Source organism: Vulpes lagopus, chromosome 1 (genome assembly GCF_018345385.1).
Source record: "Vulpes lagopus strain Blue_001 chromosome 1, ASM1834538v1, whole genome shotgun sequence".
Lineage (NCBI taxonomy): Eukaryota > Metazoa > Chordata > Mammalia > Carnivora > Canidae > Vulpes > Vulpes lagopus.
Genome location: NC_054824.1, coordinates 105,336,003 through 105,355,047, shown reverse-complemented (window position 1 = coordinate 105,355,047; position 19,045 = coordinate 105,336,003). Strand labels below are relative to the sequence as shown.

The 19,045-nt window shown below is 43.9% G+C and overlaps 1 protein-coding gene across 1 annotated transcript; it reads left to right on the top strand.

The window, feature by feature from the left end:
* Positions 1-8,751: 8,751 nt before the first annotated feature.
* SKA1 (spindle and kinetochore associated complex subunit 1) lies at positions 8,752-17,910 on the top strand. Its single transcript, XM_041726383.1, has 7 exons — positions 8,752-8,876; positions 9,369-9,468; positions 10,246-10,370; positions 12,907-13,004; positions 14,369-14,488; positions 15,535-15,704; positions 16,543-17,910. The coding sequence occupies exons 2-7, from the start codon at positions 9,381-9,383 to the stop codon at positions 16,689-16,691; spliced, it is 750 nt and encodes a 249-aa protein (XP_041582317.1). The 5' UTR covers positions 8,752-8,876; positions 9,369-9,380; the 3' UTR covers positions 16,692-17,910.
* The last annotated feature ends 1,135 nt before the right edge of the window (positions 17,911-19,045 follow it).

Here is a 19,045-nt window from a genome sequence, read left to right as displayed (position 1 = left end):
CCCTTAACCCTACCCCTAACCCAACCCTACCATACCCCTACCCACTTTGACCTTTACTCCCACATCTACCCCTAACCCTAGCCCTACCCCTACACCTTAACCTATTCCTAATGCTACCCTAAGGCTAACCCTCATCCTACTCCTACCCCTAACTTTAACCTTAATCCTACCCCTCCCCTTAATCCTACTCCTATGACTAATGCTAACCGTATCCATAACTACTCCTACCCATACCTCTAACCTTAACCTTACCCCTACATTTAAACCTATTCTTATGACAAACCTGAACAGTACCCCTATCTACTCCTACCACTACCCTCACCTTAGTCCTACCCCTACTCTTAAACCTAATAGTAGCCCTAACTAATCTTACCTCACCCTAACCTTAACCCTGCCCCTAATCAAAACCCTACTCCTATGCCTTACCGTAACAGTACCTCTAAGTACTCCTACCCCTTTGCCCATCCCTGTTCCTACATTTACATGTGTCACTAACCCTACCCTTCCCCCACACCCTACTTCTAACAATATCCCTAGCTCTACTATTACCCTTAACCCCTATACTACCCCTACCCCTATCAGTACCCCTACCTATAAGACTAACCTTACCACTACCCTCACCCTACCCTACATCTACAGCTACCTCTGACCCGACCACTGCACCTACCCCTAATGGTACCCCTAACCCTACTCATACCCCTAACATGATTAATACCCCAACCACTACCCTTAGCTCTACCTCTACTCCTAACCCAACCTCAACCCCTAGCCCTACATCTACGCATAACCCTATACCTACCCCTTCAACCCCAAACCCCTAACCTGACCTACGACTATCCCTATCCCCATGCCTACCTATATACTGAGCAATAACCCTATCTGTACACCTGTATAAAAACAATCCTACATCTATCCATACCCTGAAACCTACCCTAACCCTACACCTACCTTAACCAATCCTTCAGTCTACCTCTACTCCTCTCTAACCCTAAATTTAATCTACCACTACCCCTACTCTTTCCAATCCCTACCCCTTCCACTACACCTATGCCTACTTGCCTTCCACTTTCCTATACATACCCTTACACCTCCTCCATCACCCCATCTCTAACCCACTTCTACATGTAACCCAAACCTACCTCTACAGTTACTCCTAAATCTACCCTTTCCCCACCCTAACCCCTAATACTAACCCTTTCCCTTCCCCTTAAACTTACCCTACACCTATTCCTAATCCTACTCCTATCCCTAAACCTACCCCTAACACTATCCCTCCACATACCCCATTCCATTTGCTACATCTACTTGTACATCTTTATCTACTCTTGTCCCTATCACTACCCACATCCCGTTCTAACAATTTGCCCTACCACTACCCACTACACTTACCCATACCCTAGTGCTACCCTTACCGCTATCAATAGTCCTACCTGTACCCCTATCCCATCCCATACCCCTGCTTTAACCTTTCCCTTAACCCTACATGTAATTATACTCCAAACCATCATCCTACCTCTATCCCTGCCGATACATATACCTGTCCCCCTAACCCTAACCCTACCACTAACTCAATGGCTTCCGCTACCCCATCCCTACTCTTACTGCTACCATAGGCCTACTCCTACATCTATTCCTACTGCTATACCTACCCCTAAGCCAACCACTACCATTACACCTATCAGTGCCCTGCACTTACCCCAAAACCTACCGTTCCCCACCCCAATCCATAAACTTACTCCTATACCAACACCTAACAATAACTCTAACCCTACAGCTACCCCTAACCATAACACTAATCCTAAAACCTAACCCTATGTTTACCCTAACTTGAAACCAAACACTACCCCAACACATAAGCTAACAAAACGTTACACTTATATCTAGACCTACCTCCACCCCTACCCTACCACCCTCTCACCTAAAGGTATTAAAACCTATATCAAAAGAATATGTGGAGGCTCAAGGAAAATGTGATATACTTCACTCTGAGAAATAAGCATTCCTTGAAGGCAGCTACTGACAAGCTTTTAACAAAAGGGAGTTAGAACTATGTCCACAGTAGGTGTGGAGGCCCATGGAAAGGCACTGTGCTCACTACTCAGAAAGAAACATTATTTGAATGCAGCTGGCATCTATCCTCTCACTTATGGGGGTTAGTAGCTAGCTCCACTGTGGGTGAGAAGGTGCTGTGGAAATGTGCTGTACTGAACTCAGAGACACAAGCATTAGTGCACTGCAGCTTTCCACTAGCTTCTCACATATGGGAGGTAGAAGGTATCGTCGCAGGAGTGGAGGTGTGTAGCTGGACATGCTGTGTAGTTAACCGTGAGCAGCAAGCGTTCTGGAGTGCAGCTTTCCACTTCCCTCTCACCTACAGGTTTTAGAAACTATGTCAAAAGAACCTGGGGAGGCATGAGGGAAATGAGGTAGACTTAACTCTGAGAAACAGAGTTAACTGAGAAACTCCAGTCACCCCATCCCCTCAACCGCCTCCCCTTCCGCAACCCTTTGTTTGTTTCCTAGGGTTATGAATCTCTCATGGTTTGTCTTCTTCTCTAATTTTTCCCTTTCTAGTGATGTCCCTAGAATTTCCAATACACTATAATATTTGTGGAGTTTTAAAACCATTACTGTTTATGCATAGATATGTAGGAAGGACAAAATTGCAAAATGTTTAAATTTGAAGAATTTACCTGAAGGGTATGTGAGTATTTGGTGTTCAACTCTTGACATTTTTATGTATGTTTGAAATTTTTCAAAATAAAAATATGAGAGGAAATGTTAGAGCAATTGTCAGAGGCCACCTAGCCAGATTTTTTTCCCTTCTTTTAATCAGACTTTCACCCAAATGCTTATTCTTTCTTTATTCTTAAAGTTGAATGACTTAACTTGATTATTTGTAGTTGTAAAGTATCCCTTAATAAATTTTCCTGGAATGCAGTGAGCATCTCCATCTAAATTTTTTTCTGCGTAATCTCCTTTTACTAAATCTTCTGGCACATTTTGGAGGCATTTTGCATTTAGGACACAAATTATCCTCATGTTGGAATATTTCTATTTTCTGTTTCTGTGGGCTTCTCTGTGTTTCTTTAATTTCTTTTTCTTCAACTGCATGTACTATGATCATCTTAAGCTTTTCTTTTGTTTTAAAGATTTAATTAATTTATTAATTAATTAGTTTGAGACACACAGAGAGAGGTAGAGACACAGGCAGAGAGAGAAGCAGGCTCCCTGCGGGGAGCTCAACGTGGGACTCAATCCCAGGACCCCACGGTCACCACCTGAGGTGAAGGCAGATGCTCAACCACTGAGCTCCCCAGACATCCCCATAACTTGATTTTCAATGGTGTCTCTTCTATTCCCTGCTATTTGCAATTCAGTGTATTTTGTAATGGTGTTGTTTGGAACTTCAACTTATATTTTTAAATCTGATGCTCTCCTTTTTGTTTCTTTTATTTCTCTTCTTAATGCGGTCTTATTTTTAATTAGTATATATACAGTTCATATAGATATAAAATTTATTGCTATTCCTTTAATTTTTAAAGATTTATTTACTTATGCAAGGGGGGAAGAGGGGCAGAGAGAGAGGGAGAAAGACACTTGAGCAGACTTCTGCGCTGAGTGGGGAGCTAGACATGGGGCTTATCCCAGGGTGCTGAGATCATGACGTGAGCTGAAACCAAGAGTCGGGTGCTTAACTGACAGTGCCACACAGGCACCCCTCTTGTTATTTTTTTAAATATGTATTCCTGTAGATCATTTTCTTTATCAATATCTGCATGGTTTCGTCCTTCTTTGCCCCCCCCTTTTTCATTTTTATTGTTAAATGCACTGAATCAGTATTCTGCTTTGCACAAATTCAAGTATTGGTCCATCCCTTTGAGGAGTACTCTCAACTTTGGGTCATTTCCCAAGAGAAATAGGAAATTAGACTCAGAGAGAGAGAGAGAGAGAGAGAGAGCAATGACCAAGAACAGTGGGGAAAGAAAGGGTATCCCTCAATTGGTAATCTTCAGATTTCCTTCAATTCATAGATATATGGGTTCTTCCATATGATTTCAAGGTGGTGATAGGATTGTTTTTCCCTCCTTGACATCAGTTTTTGAAGTTTATTACCTTACATTATCTCTGGTGGTTACCAATTATTAGTGATTTTTGAAAGGAGAGGATTTAAAAAAAGAACTTATTTGGGGGACATTTGTTAAGAAGTAGGGAAAGGAAAATCTGTGGGACAGTCTTAATCCCCCCCCAACTTAAAAGTCCGTTACTCTCCACCCAGTGTTTATGTTTAAAAGCAGGTCACAGGAAGAGGGAAATACTTTTCAGAAGGAAAAACCCTGAATGCTTTGAGCTGGACACAATCTCAGAAATCATCTACTTCTCAAGTTCACAGAGCCAGTTAATGACTGAGCTGGGACTACTGAAAGGTCCTCTGATATTTTTCCCCCATATTCCTCTGTCTCACTAATGGGTAGAATTCTAGACATCAGAGAAAGAGAGAGAGAGAGAGAGAGAGAGAGAGTATGTGTAGTTTTTGTGCTGGTAACTTTCCTTCCCTGCCTCAAATCATACAACATACCTCTGAGACTGTTAAGGGCACTCTCGTGGCCCAGAAATTGGGGCTGTAGCTACAATACTAAAAAAAGTACACTCCGGATAAACTCCATAAAATGAGGAAAGAACACTAGGGGGACAGTGTAGGAAGCTTTTCTTTTTCCTCTTCCCTTTAGTTTCAAAAACAAAAAAACAAAACAAAACAAAACAATCTTCAATCGACCAAACAAACACAACCCCCCCCCCCCCAAAAAGCCACCAGAGGTATAAATCATTTTAGGGTATGAAACATTGTAAAAGTGAGGTGTTTGATTTTCTGCGATGATTTCGCCTCAGCTGCCATGACAGGTAATGAGAACCAGGAAATTATCCCTGTGAGAACTGTCATATGAGTATATGCCTTGGATTTTAACGTTGTCAGTTGGAAAATGGCTCCTAAAAACTAGCTTTATAAAGGAGGGTAGTTTGGTAGAAAGTGTAAAAACGCAATATGCCTTGAATGTTATTAGTCCCCAAAGGGTCAGACCTATTTCTGATCAGTGTGACACATCTCAGAATGCACCTCACCTACTACAATGGGCCTTCCCTCTTCTGAAAGGAGAGCTATGAAGCTGTCCCCAGATTTGACACTATTCACTGTCAAAACCAGAGGATTAACTATTTCCTGAGCTTCCCAGAAATGCAGTCCTGTTGCTTAAAGAGATTTTTGATCTTTCTTCTATAATGAGGAACTTAGTTGATTCTGATTTGGGGACATCCAGAAATTAAACTTGACTCCCAGCTGCAAGAAAAAGACAGAAGAAGAAGAAGAGGAAGAAGAAGAAGAAGAAGAAGAAGAAGAAGAAGAAGAAGAAGAAGAAGAAGAAGAGAGAAGGAGAAGGAGAAGAAGAAGAAGGAAAAAAAAGGAGAAGAAGAAGAAGAAGAAGAAGAAGAAGAAGAAGAAGAAGAAGAAGAAGAAGAAGAAGAAGAAGAAGAAGAGAGGTACATGGGAAAGAGGACAGGCTCTGAGATATTGACTTGGGCAAGTTACTTAATTATAAGCCCCAGTTCCCCATCTGTAAAACATAGATCACAATTGTACATATCCTTCAGCTCATTACAAATATTAACCAGAGTAATATGTGTAAAATACCTGAATTAGACTAAGTTTGCAACAAGTTTCCCGATGTTATTTTTCCCTGAAGACTGGCGTTCACATTGCTTTTTTGCTCTTATAATTTCTCTTATATTTCTTCTAAGGACCAATCCAGCAATTTCTTACTTCTTGCTCTCATAAAAATTAATCAAGGGAAACCTTTCTAAGGTGGAGTCAGGAGGCTACAAGGGGGAGTCTTACCATTCCATGTCAATTATAGAAAGAATTGTCAATTATAGAACTCAACAGAATTATCAACAGGAGGGAATCATTAATAATAGGCCCCAAGGGAGAAAGATGTGCATTGTATCCCCTAAGAGAAATCATCTAGCTCTCCCAACTCAGCCAGTGAGAACTCACCATCACCCTGAACTCTTGCTTTTTCTCCAACAAATTTTTGCTTCGAACAACTCCTCCCAACTTCCTCCTCCTTCTCCGTAAATAACATTTCAGAAACTGCTTCCGTTCTACTCTCAGACCCCATGTTTTGGGTAGGATTGTCCTAACTCGAGCTCCAGGGTATCTAGCCAACCAGACCATTCCACTCCCCTAGACATGCTGATTAATTTAAGACTGGGCACACGATCCAAATTAGACAATAAGGTGAGATCCTGGGACTTTTGCTAGATCTTTTAGCAAAGCAAGAACTGCTAACCCATTAGAGTGTAAGTCTAGAGGTACCAGCAGTCACCATAGAGAAAAGCCTGCCTGAGATTGGAATCAGCACAGAGGAATGCAAAGCTGGGAAATGCAGATGGCTCTTTAATGTGATATTTGAGTTCCTGGGTCCAGCTGTAACTGAAGACACACATGCACACTTTACAGTTTTATGAGTCAAATAAGTCTTTTTTTTTTCCTGTTTAAGTCAGTTTGGATTGAGTTTCTGTCATTGCACTTGAAGTCCTGATAAATAATCCTGTTGTAGGAAGAAATATGAACCAGCCAGTGCAGTCCAATTGCTCTTTTGTATATTTTTTCCACATTTCCCCCCACCTCTTCTTTTTTTTTTTAAGATTTTGTTTATTTATTCATGAAAGACACAGAGAGAGGCAGAGACACAGGCAGAGGGAGAAGCAGGCTCCCTGCAAGGAGTCCGATTCGGGATTCGATCCCGACACTTCAGGATCACGCCCTGAACCAGGGGCAGATGCTCAATCACTGAGCCACCCAGGTGTCCCTCCCCCCTCCTCTGGTACTCAGTGCTCTTGGTCTTCCTGTTTATATTCTCATGGGAAATAACCTGATAATGTTTGTCCTTGATGCTACAGAGTGAATTTGTGTTACTGTGTTATTTTTCTTAGATACTGACATTTGAAGCCTTACATTTAGTCCTACAATGAAAGACTTTTGTTCCTGTTAAAGGACTTTAGCTTTAGATAAGTAGATGTGTCAAAATCAAAAGAAACATAAAAAATGTATCAATCAATGTGTAACTTAGTTGGATTCTATTTTTTAAAATATTTTATTTATTTGTTTAACAGAGAGAGAGGGTGAGCACAAGCCAGAGAGCACAAGCAAGAGGAACAGCAGAAGTAGAAGGAGAAGCAGGCTCCCCGCTGAGCACGGACCACCCCACCCCACCCCCCAACCCCCACCCCGGCCACGTGGGGCTCCATCCCAGGACCCTGGGATCATGACCTGGGCCATAGACAGACACTTAACCGACTGAGCCACCCAGGTGCCCCTCTTACTTGGATTCTAAATCAAATAAACCAGTAGTTTTTAAAATAACAATGATACAATCAGGGGAAACATTGGCTAGATATTTGTTATTCAGAAATAATTGTTAAAATATTTGTGTGTGATAATGGTAACATGGTAATTTTTAAAGAATTTCTATCTTCAGGAGATAAATATGTACATGTTTTTGGATGAAAAGATATAATATTTGAAATTTGCTTCAAAATCTTCCAGTAGGAAAAGGATGAGAATAGAGGAGGTACAGATGAAACAAGATTTGAGAAAAATTAATAATGGTTGAAGCTGGGGTGATGGGTGAAGCATGAGGTTCATTATCCTATTCTAACTTTGTAAGTTTGAAAATTTCCACAAGTTTTTAAAAGTTATAGGTAGAAATGGCCAAGGCTGCTGTTTACCTACCCGGAATCTATGCTCTTCTCCCTCACAAACAGAACGCCTGCCTATAATGGTTGAGGACACAATCTAACTGTCTGAAAAAAAAAAACAAAACTTTTTTTGAATTACTTTTTTTTCTTTCAGTCTTCTTTGCAGATGTGAATGACCTGTGAAAAGCAGAAAGCCACTGGGTGTGGCTTCCAAAAAAACCTCTTTAAAGGTGGTGGCTCAGCTGGTCAGTGAGCCTGTTATCCTTTGCCTCTTTTCCAATTAGAACAAGACCTGAGGAAGGACCTGGCAGGGTTATCTTACATCCCAGGCACCCGAGGGCCAGAACGCATGATGCTGTGGACAGTGGCACCCGGAGATAGAAGGAATCTGGATAGTTGATGACTGTGGAGCTGCCACACGAGCTCGGGGATACTTTACCTTTTTTTTTTTTCCAACAGGAAGAATTAACCTTATTCTTTGTTTAAATTTGTATTTGCCCTTACAGAGGCTGTAAACTCGACGAAAACAAGGTCCCTGTCTTTAAGCTCACCAACTCGAGTGCTTTTTGGGATTATCTGGGATACGCTTTTTAAAATATCAGGGCGTGGAACCCACTTCCAGAGAGCCTGATTTCAGGGACTTGGGGTCCAGGGTAGGCACTGGCCTTTGTGCAAGCTGCCCCTGGCGACGGTACCATGCAGCCAACTTGGAGACCCGCTGTTGGGCCTCGCCATTTGATTCCCGCAGCGCGGGGCCCCCGCCGGGTGGCCGTCCACACTGCAGGGCGACTGGGCCCCGGGACCCCGGGGCCTTCGGGGGCTCCCGCCTCCGCGGGCTCCGGCCTCCGCGGCCCCGCGCGCCCGGCCCCGCCCACCTCAGGCCCCGCCCGGGTCCCCCCGTCACCTCGGCTCCGCCCACCCAGGCCCGGCCCCGCCCACCGCAGGCCCCGCCCACCTCAGGCCCCGCCCCGTCCCGGAAGACGCCGGAACTGGAGCCCGCGTTCCGGGAGCGCCGAGCCCGCGTTCCGGGAGCGCCGAGGTGCGCCTGCGCGGCGCCGCGTCCGGGCGGGCGCTTGGAATCTGGCTCCCGGAGTGGCGCGTCGCGGTCCTCGGCTTTCCAGGCGAGTCCCGGCGGCCCGCGGTCGCGCCGCGAGTGGCTCTGCCTTCGGGCCCGCGCGAGGGTGGCGCCTGGCGTCGGGGTCCGGCGGAAGGCGGGGTCCGGCGGAAGGCGGGGGTCGGGCGGGGCGGGGAGCGGGCCAGCCCGGCGGCGGGGGCCCCACCTCGCGGCCCGGCCCGGCGCCGTGCGCTCCCGTAGGGGTTGGCTCGTGTGTACTTGTACTTCGCGTTTCTGAGGCAGCACCAGCGTGGTCCCTGTTACGTGTGAATAGCGCACTTGCCCCTGACCCGCCGTGCCTTGGCTCGGGATGCACGGATCCCGGAAGGTTCGGACCGGCCAGTGCTGGACTGGCTGAAAACTGCGTTTTGCAGAATTGACTGACATCAAGTGTCTGTACTCTTCAAGGACATAGGATTCCCTGGATATTCGCTATTGGATTTTAACGTGAACGAACTTGGCCTTGCTTTTTTTTGTAAGTGTTTGTCTTTTTCTTCAGAGGCTTGAAGTCATGGCGTCGTCAGATCTGGAACAGTTGTGCTCTTACATCAACGAGAAGATTGGCAACGTCAAGAGAATGTTGTCCCTGAGAAACTGCGGTAAGTGGAACAGGTTCCCCAGTTCTCCCCAGCTTCCCTCAGCACCCCCAGATCAGCTCTACTGCAGCAGCAACGTCCACATCCGGCCTGGTCTGCGGTCTGTCCTCTTGCTGAACCCCGTGGAGGTTTACCTTATCCTCATGAAAGCTCAGCCGTACACATAGAAGAGTGTTTCTTGTATCTAGCATTTCTGGGTGTTTTATTACAGGGGAGGAACTTGCCAAAATCAGAAGACTCGGGGGACACGCTGTACTTACCTCTCCCTCACTTCTCTTCCATATTACTTAGAAATGAGGTCTTAAGGGCACCTCACTGGCTCAGTGGTTGAGCATCTGCCTTCGTCTCAGGTCAGGATCCTGGGGTCCTGGGATCAAGTCCCACGTCGGGCTCCCTGCTCTGCTCAGAGCCTGCCTGCTTCTCCCTCTGCCTGCGTTTCTGCCTCTCTCTGTGTCTCTCATGAATAAATAAATAAAATCTTAATAATTAAAAAAAAACAAACACTGATTTAAGAAAGAAAAAAAAGGAAGGAAATGAGGTCTCAAGATTATCCATGGAGCTTTGTAGTGGCAGCATCGTAGCCAATGAGGTTTATCCAAGGCACGATTATTGCTAAAAGATTATCCATGGAGATAGGTCCTAAGGACTGCTTTCCCCCAAGTGTCTCTGCAAGGTAAAGCTCTGGTCCAGGAGTTTACTTGGATACACTTGAGTTAAAGAGCACAGTATGTGAATACTTTTCTGTATACTTTATTTCTCATTCTCTTTGTTTATTAATAGGTCAGGAACCTACCTTGAAGACTATGTTAGATAAAATAGGAGATGAGATCATCGTAGTAAATGAACTTCTAAATAAATTGGAATCGGAGATTCAGTATCAAGAGCAAACCAACCATTCACTCAAGGTAATGTTTTTCCAGCAAAAAAAAAAAAAAATGAAAGGGCAATGAATACAAACTCCTAATCACCAGGGAATTCTGAAGGATTCTTGAAATTTAAAATGTTCTTAGCTTTGTAAATCATCATTAATGGTATAAAGCGCAACTTGCAGTATCCCTGGGTGGCGCAGCGGTTTGGCGCCTGCCTTTGGCCCAGGGCGCGATCCTGGAGACCCGGGATCGAGTCCCACGTCAGGCTCCCGGTGCATGGGGTCTGCTTCTCCCTCTGCCTGTGTCTCTGCGTCTCTCTCTCTCTCTGTGTCTCTCATGAATAAATAAATAAAATCTTTAAAAAAAATAAAATAAAATAAAGCGCCACTTGCATTGTATCTTACTAGTGTAAAGGATGCCAGAGCTCCCCAAGTGTTTCTTTTTTTCTGGTGGTACCCAAAGAAATGGAACTGTACTAAAAAGGGAAGATTTCCTAAATAATTCTTGGTAAGTTAATTAGTGATCTGATAGAGTGGTGTGGAAGGAACACCTAGGGGCGAGAAAATGGGAATCTTGTCCTGGTTCCCTTTAGCACCCTCTGCCACCCTGAGAAAGCCAGTCTACCTCTGGGGGTCTTGTCCTCATTTGGAAAAAAAATGGGTCACACTGAACTATTTCTTAGGTCCCTTCTATTCTCCATCTCTTTAAAAATGTAATGTCAGGGACGCCTGGGTGGCTTAGGGGTTGAGCATCTGCCTTCGGCTCCGGGTGTGGTCCTGGAGTCCCAGGATCGAGTCCCATATCGGGCTCCCCGCATGGAGCCTGCTTCTCCCTCTGCCTGTGTGTGTCTCTCTCTCTCTCTTTGTCTCTCAGGAATAAATAAATAAAATCTTTAGGGGATCCCTGGGTGGCGCAGCGGTTTGGCGCCTGCCTTTGGCCCAGGGCGCGATCCTGGAGACCCGGGATCGAATCCCACGTCAGGCTCCCGGCGCATGGAGCCTGCTTCTCCCTCTGCCTGTGTCTCTGCCTCTCTCTCTTTCTCTCTGTATGACTATCATAAATAAATAAAATTTAAAAAAAAAAAAATCTTTAAAAAAATAAGATAAAAAAATAAAAATGTAGTGTTAGGATTCTCAAAGAAAAACTTGAATCTCATTCACACATTTTGTTCTAAATAAGCTTTCTATTTGACTAAGCTAATGAAAGTGTCTGTGTACTTCTGAGAAAATATGCAGTCTGTACATAGTTACTTCATGCTGTTAGAGCCATTGACACATTGAGTGGGATTGAACAACGTGGCCTCTGTGGTCCGTCTCAGCCTTATAATCCTTAGGATCTGTAAAGATTTTTCAGCTACGGGAGTGGGCATGAGTATGCCTAACCTACTATCAGTTGAAATGAAATTGTTGGCTTTGAACATCATTCAGCTCTTTGAAAGAAAGGTGTCCTGTCAATTTAAAACAAAACCAATATGGTTTCAGTTCTAACCTACCCAAGAGTGCTTTAGTAAGAGGGTTTAGTGTGGGCTTAGAGAATGTTAAATCCAGAACTGAAGGCTATTTAGAATTCTTTTTTTTTTTTTCATAGTACAATTGAGAATCAGATGACAGGAATCCAAAGGTACAGAGTATTTTTCTTATTAAATTTGCACGAGGGGGTGCCTGGGTGGCTCAGCCAGTTCACTGTCTGCCTTGGCTCAGGTCATGACCCCAGGGTCCTGGGGTGGAGCCCCATGTGGGGCTCCCTGCTCAGCAGTGGGTCTGCTTCCCCCTCTTCCCCTCACCCCACTTGTGGTTTCTCTCTCACTTGGGCTCGCTCTCTCTCAAATAAAATCTTTTGAAAAATAATTTGCATGAGTTCAGAGCCTCAGGTTCTAGTGAAAGGTAAAGACAACACAGAACAAAAAGCAGTGATGATCCAGTGGAAATCTCTGTGAAGCTCAAGTATGCGCATGTCAGCAATGGCAGCTCCAAATAGCATCTCGAATATGCACCGTGGGCACGCATCGTCACCCTGGCACCGCTGTCAGATGACACTGGGAAATGTGTGCTAAGCCAACAAAAGTAATTCACCAGAAGGACAAACATAAATCCTTTATATATTTGAAGTTAAATGTCAGCTGTCCCTGTTGTAATGTGATTATAACGGTTCTCTGAAAACCAGTAGAGAAAGCTGCTAGATTGCCATCCAATAACAGCTCTTAGGGCAGCCCCGGTGGCGCAGCGCTTTAGCGCCTCCTGCAGCCCAGGGTGTAATCCTGGAGACCCGGGATCAAGTCCCACATTGGGCTTCCTGCATGGGGCCTGCTTCTCCCTCTGCCTGTGTCTGCCTCTCTCTCTCTCTCTCTTTCTCTCTCTCTGAATAAATAAATAAATCTTTTTTTAAAATGTCTAAAAACACAGGGGTGCTTGGGGGGCTCAGTCGGTTGAGCCTCTGCCCCTGCCCCTGCCCCGACCTGGTGCGTTCCATCTCTCTCTCTCTCTCAAGGGAACAAACCCACACAGGCAGGACAGACACTAATTTGGGAGTTTTTTTTGGTTTTTGTTTTGTTTTGTTTTGTTTTTAATTTTAGGAACTCTGTGAATCTCTTGAAGAGGATTATGAAGATGTGGAACATCTCAAGGAAAACATTCCTCCCCATTTACCTCAAATAACAGTCAGCCAGAACCTGTAAGTGTCTTTATAATTATTCTTGCTCTCTGCATCTAGAAAACTCTTAAAACACCTCAACTCCTGTCGCTTTTTCCTGTACTTGGGATGGTTTGAGTGATCACGTTAGTGTTTGTTCATTTCTCTGTGTCTGCACCAGTCTTCTGGCTGTCTCTGCGGAGCTCGTCGCCCCTCTTTCCCACGGACAAGCATCTGCTAGGCTCGCTTTCCCCACTTCTCATTTCTTTCCCTTTGAGCAGTTTGTCAACCTCGGCTCCCTTAGGCCAGATAATCCTTTGTTAGGATAGTGAGGATGTTTGGTAGCACCCCCAATCTCTGCCTCCCACCTAGATGTCATCCACACCCCCACCTCCCTTGCCCGCCAATAAACAATAAACAGTGTCTCCAGACATTGCCATACGTCCTCTGGTGACACATTCTCCCCTGACCCCCAAGAACCAGTGTCTTAGGGTAAAAATAAGCTGAATAAACGTCCCATCTTAAAAACAGCCAAAGGAAGAAAAAAAAACTTAGCTTCACTGTCCCCCTCAAACTGGTGGCCGCTTTCTGTTCCCTGTCAGTATATGTTCATGCCTCCCCTTCCCCAAACCCCTAAGCCCATCTCTGGGCTGCTGTTATTACCACACTTAGGGAACGGACAGAAAAATCCCCTTCAGCCCTGATCCTTCTTTTCAGGTTTTATTTCACTGTCACTGTGTTTCTGGAATTCTGTGTTCTGTCCACCGTGGTGCTTCACTGTCCTGCGTCTCCTGTTTCTCTGCCCTCCTCCAAATATCGGGTGTGTCCTGAAGCTACGTCTGGCTCATGCTGACCTCACACCACCATCAGTGCTCTCATGTCCAGCTCCAGCCTTGACGTGACGCCTGCTGCTTTAATTGCTTGCTGGGATTTCATTGCTGGCAACTAAAATGAGTCTGCAACAGGCAGGGACTGTTGGGATATATTATTCAGTGGGATAAATTAGAGAAGTATAAAATGATTATTGATTCTGTGTCCAAAATTACAGTGTCAGGAAGAGAAGCTGTTGAGAGGTTAAGATCAACTTTACACATAGTGACTTTGAGGAGCCAGTGGGATAACTGATGGAAAGATGTTTAGCATAGGTACTGCATACACCTGTGTTTGGGGTTTGTAAATAGAATTCTGTTACTGAGGATTTGGGGGCTTAATTTTTCAGTGTTCTCTTCACTCTTCAGATCTTCATGAACAATAGGAGTACTGGCAGCAAAAAGTGTTGGCTGTAACATTATTATAACAATAAATCTTGTATTTGTTACTGATCATGTTCAGTTGGGAAAACTTTGTAGTGTGCTGCAAAATTCTGGTGATCACTTGTCCATCTGTTCGTATATCTCTGTTCGTAGAGCTAATGTGTCCGACCTTGACCCTGAAGAACCTGCACCCACAAAGAAGCCCCCCAAAGAACAAAGAAGTATTAAAGAAATGCCATTTATAACTTCTGATGAATTTAATGGCATTCCAGCGTAAGTATTTAAGATAGAATTTTAACCTTTAACTCTTCAATGGTCAACATATGTGATTGTTTAAATCTTAAAGCTTGATTTTGTTCATGGCGTGCTGTGTTTAGATGTTGATCTTTTCCAGAATAGTATTAACATCACACTATGAAAATGTAGGAAATCTTTTGTTGAAGATGCTTAAAATCATGTTTTTTATTTGGTTCTAAAACTTTTCAGTGCAAGATCTAGAGATGGGTCCGTTTATTGCAGAGTCCTCTCGAGGACTGTTTTATGATATAGATTTATCCAGTTACATTTAAAAGTAGCCTCAGTTTTGCTGCAGTTTTAAGGAAAGTGCTGTATAATGTTTAAAGTTCTTTTAGTTAACCAGTACTTAAGACCCTATTTCAAATTGCAGTATTAAGTCTCTAGGTAGAGAGTACAGATTAATACATCCAGGTACATATAGGAAAGTTGACTGATACATTGTGGTTCTATTTAATTTTTTAGCTGTTGAGATATGTCTGGTTTATGTGGAAGTTGGTGTCTGTATATTATTTTTATATAATATATATATATATATATATATTTAAGATTTTATTTATTCGTGAGAGACACAGAGAGAGAGGCAGAGACACAGGTAGAGGGAGAAGCAAGTTCCCTGTAGGGAGCCCGATGTGGGACTCGGTCCCAGGACCCCAGGGTCACACCCTGAGCCAAAGGCAGACCCTCAACCACTGAGCCACCCAGGCATCCCAAATATATATATTTAAAGACTTATTTATTTGGAGGAGGTAGGACAGAGAGGGAGAAAGAGAATCTCAGACCAACTCCCTGCATTCACTGAGTGTGGAGCCGGATCCGGGGTTACATCTCATGACCCAGAGATCATGACCTGTGCTGAAAAAAAAGTCAAACACTAAATCGACTGAGCTACCCAGGCGCCCCTGTACATTTTGTTTTGTGAAGAGTTCTACTAGCTTGGTTTGTGTATAAGCATAAACATCTTTCAAAGAAAATAATTTTGTAAAATGATTCTTTAAAAAAGTTAATCATATACTTATTTGCAGGTACATGAAATCCCGCTTAACCTATTGTCAAATTAATGATGTTGTTAAAGAAATCAACAAGGCAGTAGTTAGTAAATACAAGATTCTACATCAACCAAAAAAGTCTATGAGTTCCTTGGCCAGAAATCTTTATCACAGATTTATTGACGAAGAAACAAAGGATACCAAAGGTAAGAATGATAGCATATATATGTGTGCACGTCAGCTGTTTGGAGTATAACTAAATCGTGAGAAAACCAATTCTAGAAAACTCTGAATCTAGAGGCATCGTTCTCAGCCAGGGGTGGTTTTCCCATGAGGGCACGATTTTGCCCTCTCCGGAGACATTTTTGGTTGTTAGGGCTAGTGCTGGGGCTGCTACTGGGTCTAGAGACTACTGACGCTGCTAAAGTGTACTTGACTACAGTGCCCAAGACCACTCCACAGAAAGAGGCAGAGAACTCCAAATGTCTGTAGCTTCAAGGCTGAGGAACACTGCTTTAGAGTGTATTATGAGACTTTACCCAGTGTTTTCAGAATTAGAGTTGTAATGGAAATAGTTTGGCTGCTAATACAGTATTCGCCGTGTGCCAGGTAGTGTACCGAGAGCTCTAGTCCTCACACCTTAGGGACACGTATGGTTACCCCCGTTTCTTAGACGAGGCAGAGAAAGCATCAGTTACTTGCCAACGGGCAGCCAGTTAGGGGACAGAACTGCTGGGGGTTTCAGTCCCTGAAGCACTAGCCCATATTTCATCTCGAAAAGTTACGTGTTCAGAAGAGACCAACAGTGAGCCAGTAACATAATAGGCAGTTTCTGAAATGCTGCAGTAAACACTATGCAACTTCAGCTGAGAGAATACTGATTATTTTAGCAAGAGTACCTGTTCTCACTTAGGTTGCCTAATGACAGTAAAAATAGTCAATGACCAATGACACAGTGTTACTTGTGTTTACAAACGTAATGCATCAAAGACTCATCTTGAAAGTTATCCTTATGAAAATGAACACTACTCTCTTTATTTTCAGGTCAATATTTCATAGTGGAAGCTGATATAAAAGAGTTCACAGCTTTGAAAGCTGACAAGCGGTTTCATGTGATACTGAATATCTTACGACATTGCCGGAGGCTTTCAGAGATCCGAGGGGGCGGCCTCACCAGATACGTTATAACCTGAAGCCTTATGGTCTGGCCAACTGTAGGGTATAGAGGCCACTCCTGGAGCTGCCTTATATGTAATTTCTTTATATATGATTTCTTTGGCTTTTTTTTTTTTATAGTTTCCTATAAAAATAAAATTTTTTAGTAAATAAAGCAGATATATTTTAAAATTCACTTATCTTTCAGCACCTATTTAACCCCCTACCAGAGGAGCCTCTGTGCTAGGTATATAATGATGAATGAAATGAAAGAGATGATAAAATAACATGTAAGTAGTTTGATAGTTGTCCTGGAAAATGGAGGGGGGGGTTGGATTGCAAGAATTTAGGATGTTTCTCTCCGCACTTAGAGGGAGTGTCTGGCTATATGTGTTTTAGTCCTTGTTCTCCAGAGATGCAAAACCAATAGGAGATACACACAGAGGGGCATGATGGCAGATTGGTCCATGTGATCACGGAGGCTGAGAAGTGCCCCCAACCTGGCATCTGCAAGCTGGAGACCCAGGAAAGCCCATGTGTAATTCAGTCCTAGTCTGAAGGCCTGAGAACCGGGGAAGATGAGATGTGATGGCTCCAGCAGTGAGGCAGGAAGAAACAAAGTGAGTTCTTCCCTCCACTTTTGATTGTATTCAGGTCACTCACAGATTGGATGATGCCCACCTGTACTGGGGACAGCAGTCTGCTGAGTCCAAACACCCTCACAGATGCGTCCAGAAATAAGGTGTAATGTGGCACCCCATGGCCAGTCAGGCAGGTTGACACAGAAAGCTGACCATCACCGTCTGTGCTATCTGCTGGGCAGGTCGATCCTTGTAGCAGAGGGAAAAATCCTGTCCTAGGCCTGGTGGCCTGGTTCCTACTGTCACTGTGATAACTGTGTGTTATAGGCACGACATAGTGTTATCCTTTCTTCCTAATTTAAATGTAGGTGTGTTTAATATTTCATGTCTTTCTACATAGGAAAACAATGGCATTATCCCTTTACTTTGCAGTTTTAAGTCTTGCTTGATTTTTCTCTGTAAAAAAAAAAAAAACACATTTTATCTGCTTGAACTATATCTTCCTAAAACTCATAGTGAACAACTGTGGCAATAAATGTGTCTAATTCTTGTAGAATGGGTACCGAGGTGAGCAATTAGTCCCTAATCATTAGCATGTAATTTGTTACATTAATCTGGGCTTACATTGGTAGACTTGTGTTCATCAAAGAGTAATAAAGACAGTTTTCAAGCAAAATGACAGGCTCGTTCTTATTTTTGAAAATAACATTTTTAAAAATCTAATTTTGGATGCATCTTGTGGTCTTGGGGCTCTGCCCTCAGATGCAGCCCTTGTTCTTTGCCCTCCGTCTTCTCTCTGGTAGCTTACAGCCTCAAGCTCCTTTCCTCTGCAGTCCGTGGACCCCACAGCATGGCTCTCTCCAGAACTTTGGGAGAACTGTCCCTTCTGATGGTTCTCTGCTGCAGGGGATGGATTCTGGCTGGCTGTCACCAGCTGGGTGCCAACTGAGCCTGGGGCCTGGCTTCATACCTCCTAACCCTATGAGCCCATGAGCCTGGGAGCCCATGAGGCTTCTATACTGAGATACTAATTTTTACCTGTGAAGTTTTTCATCTCTTACTGAAAGGTTCTGGGTTGGTTCATTTTTAAGTTGGCTATTCATAGATAAAATGTCTTTTTGTAGGTAACATAGTCTAGTTGAAAGTGTTTATGGTACATCACAACCACTGTCCTTTTTGACCTCTCCTTAGGATGCTGTGTCCCCTTTTACATTTCCATAACTGTACGGTATCCCCTCAGCTCCTTTTGGCTTCATTAGATGTGGATCTTGTCTTCCTTGCTAAGACAAAGAGGTAGATATAATCTTCCATGAAGAGAATCTAGCTGTCACTCCTTGTAGCAGATTGTGTATTACAGAGATGGAAGGGACCATACCCCCTCCCCACCACCACCACCCCAGCATACTCCTTCAATGTGGTATCAACACTTCCAGGAGACAAGAACCTTGTTCCCTCCCTTTGCCTCTGGGTGTATCCTTGTAGCCTCAGCCAGTAAGATGGAGAGGAAATGCCACTGCATGATTTCCAAGCTAGCTATTAAAGACAATGTGAGTTCCATCTGTTTCTTTCTTGGGATGCTTGTCTTTGGAACCTTGTCACCATGTTGGGAGAAAGCCCAGGTTACATGGAGAGGCTGCAATAACTGCCAGCACCAGCAGTCATGGGAACAAATGATTCCAGCTGTCAACATTCAGGTATTCTTGCTGAGGAACCAGGCATCAAGGAGCCAAGACAAGCTGCCCCCACTGTGCTCTGACTGAATTCAGGACTCACAGAAATCATAAAAAGTAAGTGATTCTAGGGGTTTAAAG

What these genes read in the sequence shown, in the direction of transcription:
- SKA1 (XM_041726383.1), top strand. Translation starts at nt 9,381, where the DNA reads ATGGCGTCGTCAGATCTGGAACAGTTGTGCTCTTACATCAACGAGAAG. An exon ending in AAACCAACCATTCACTCAAG is followed by an intron (nt 10,371 to 12,906) that starts GTAATGTTTTTC and finishes TTTTAATTTTAG; the next exon opens with GAACTCTGTGAATCTCTTGA. An exon ending in ATAACAGTCAGCCAGAACCT is followed by an intron (nt 13,005 to 14,368) that starts GTAAGTGTCTTT and finishes CTCTGTTCGTAG; the next exon opens with AGCTAATGTGTCCGACCTTG.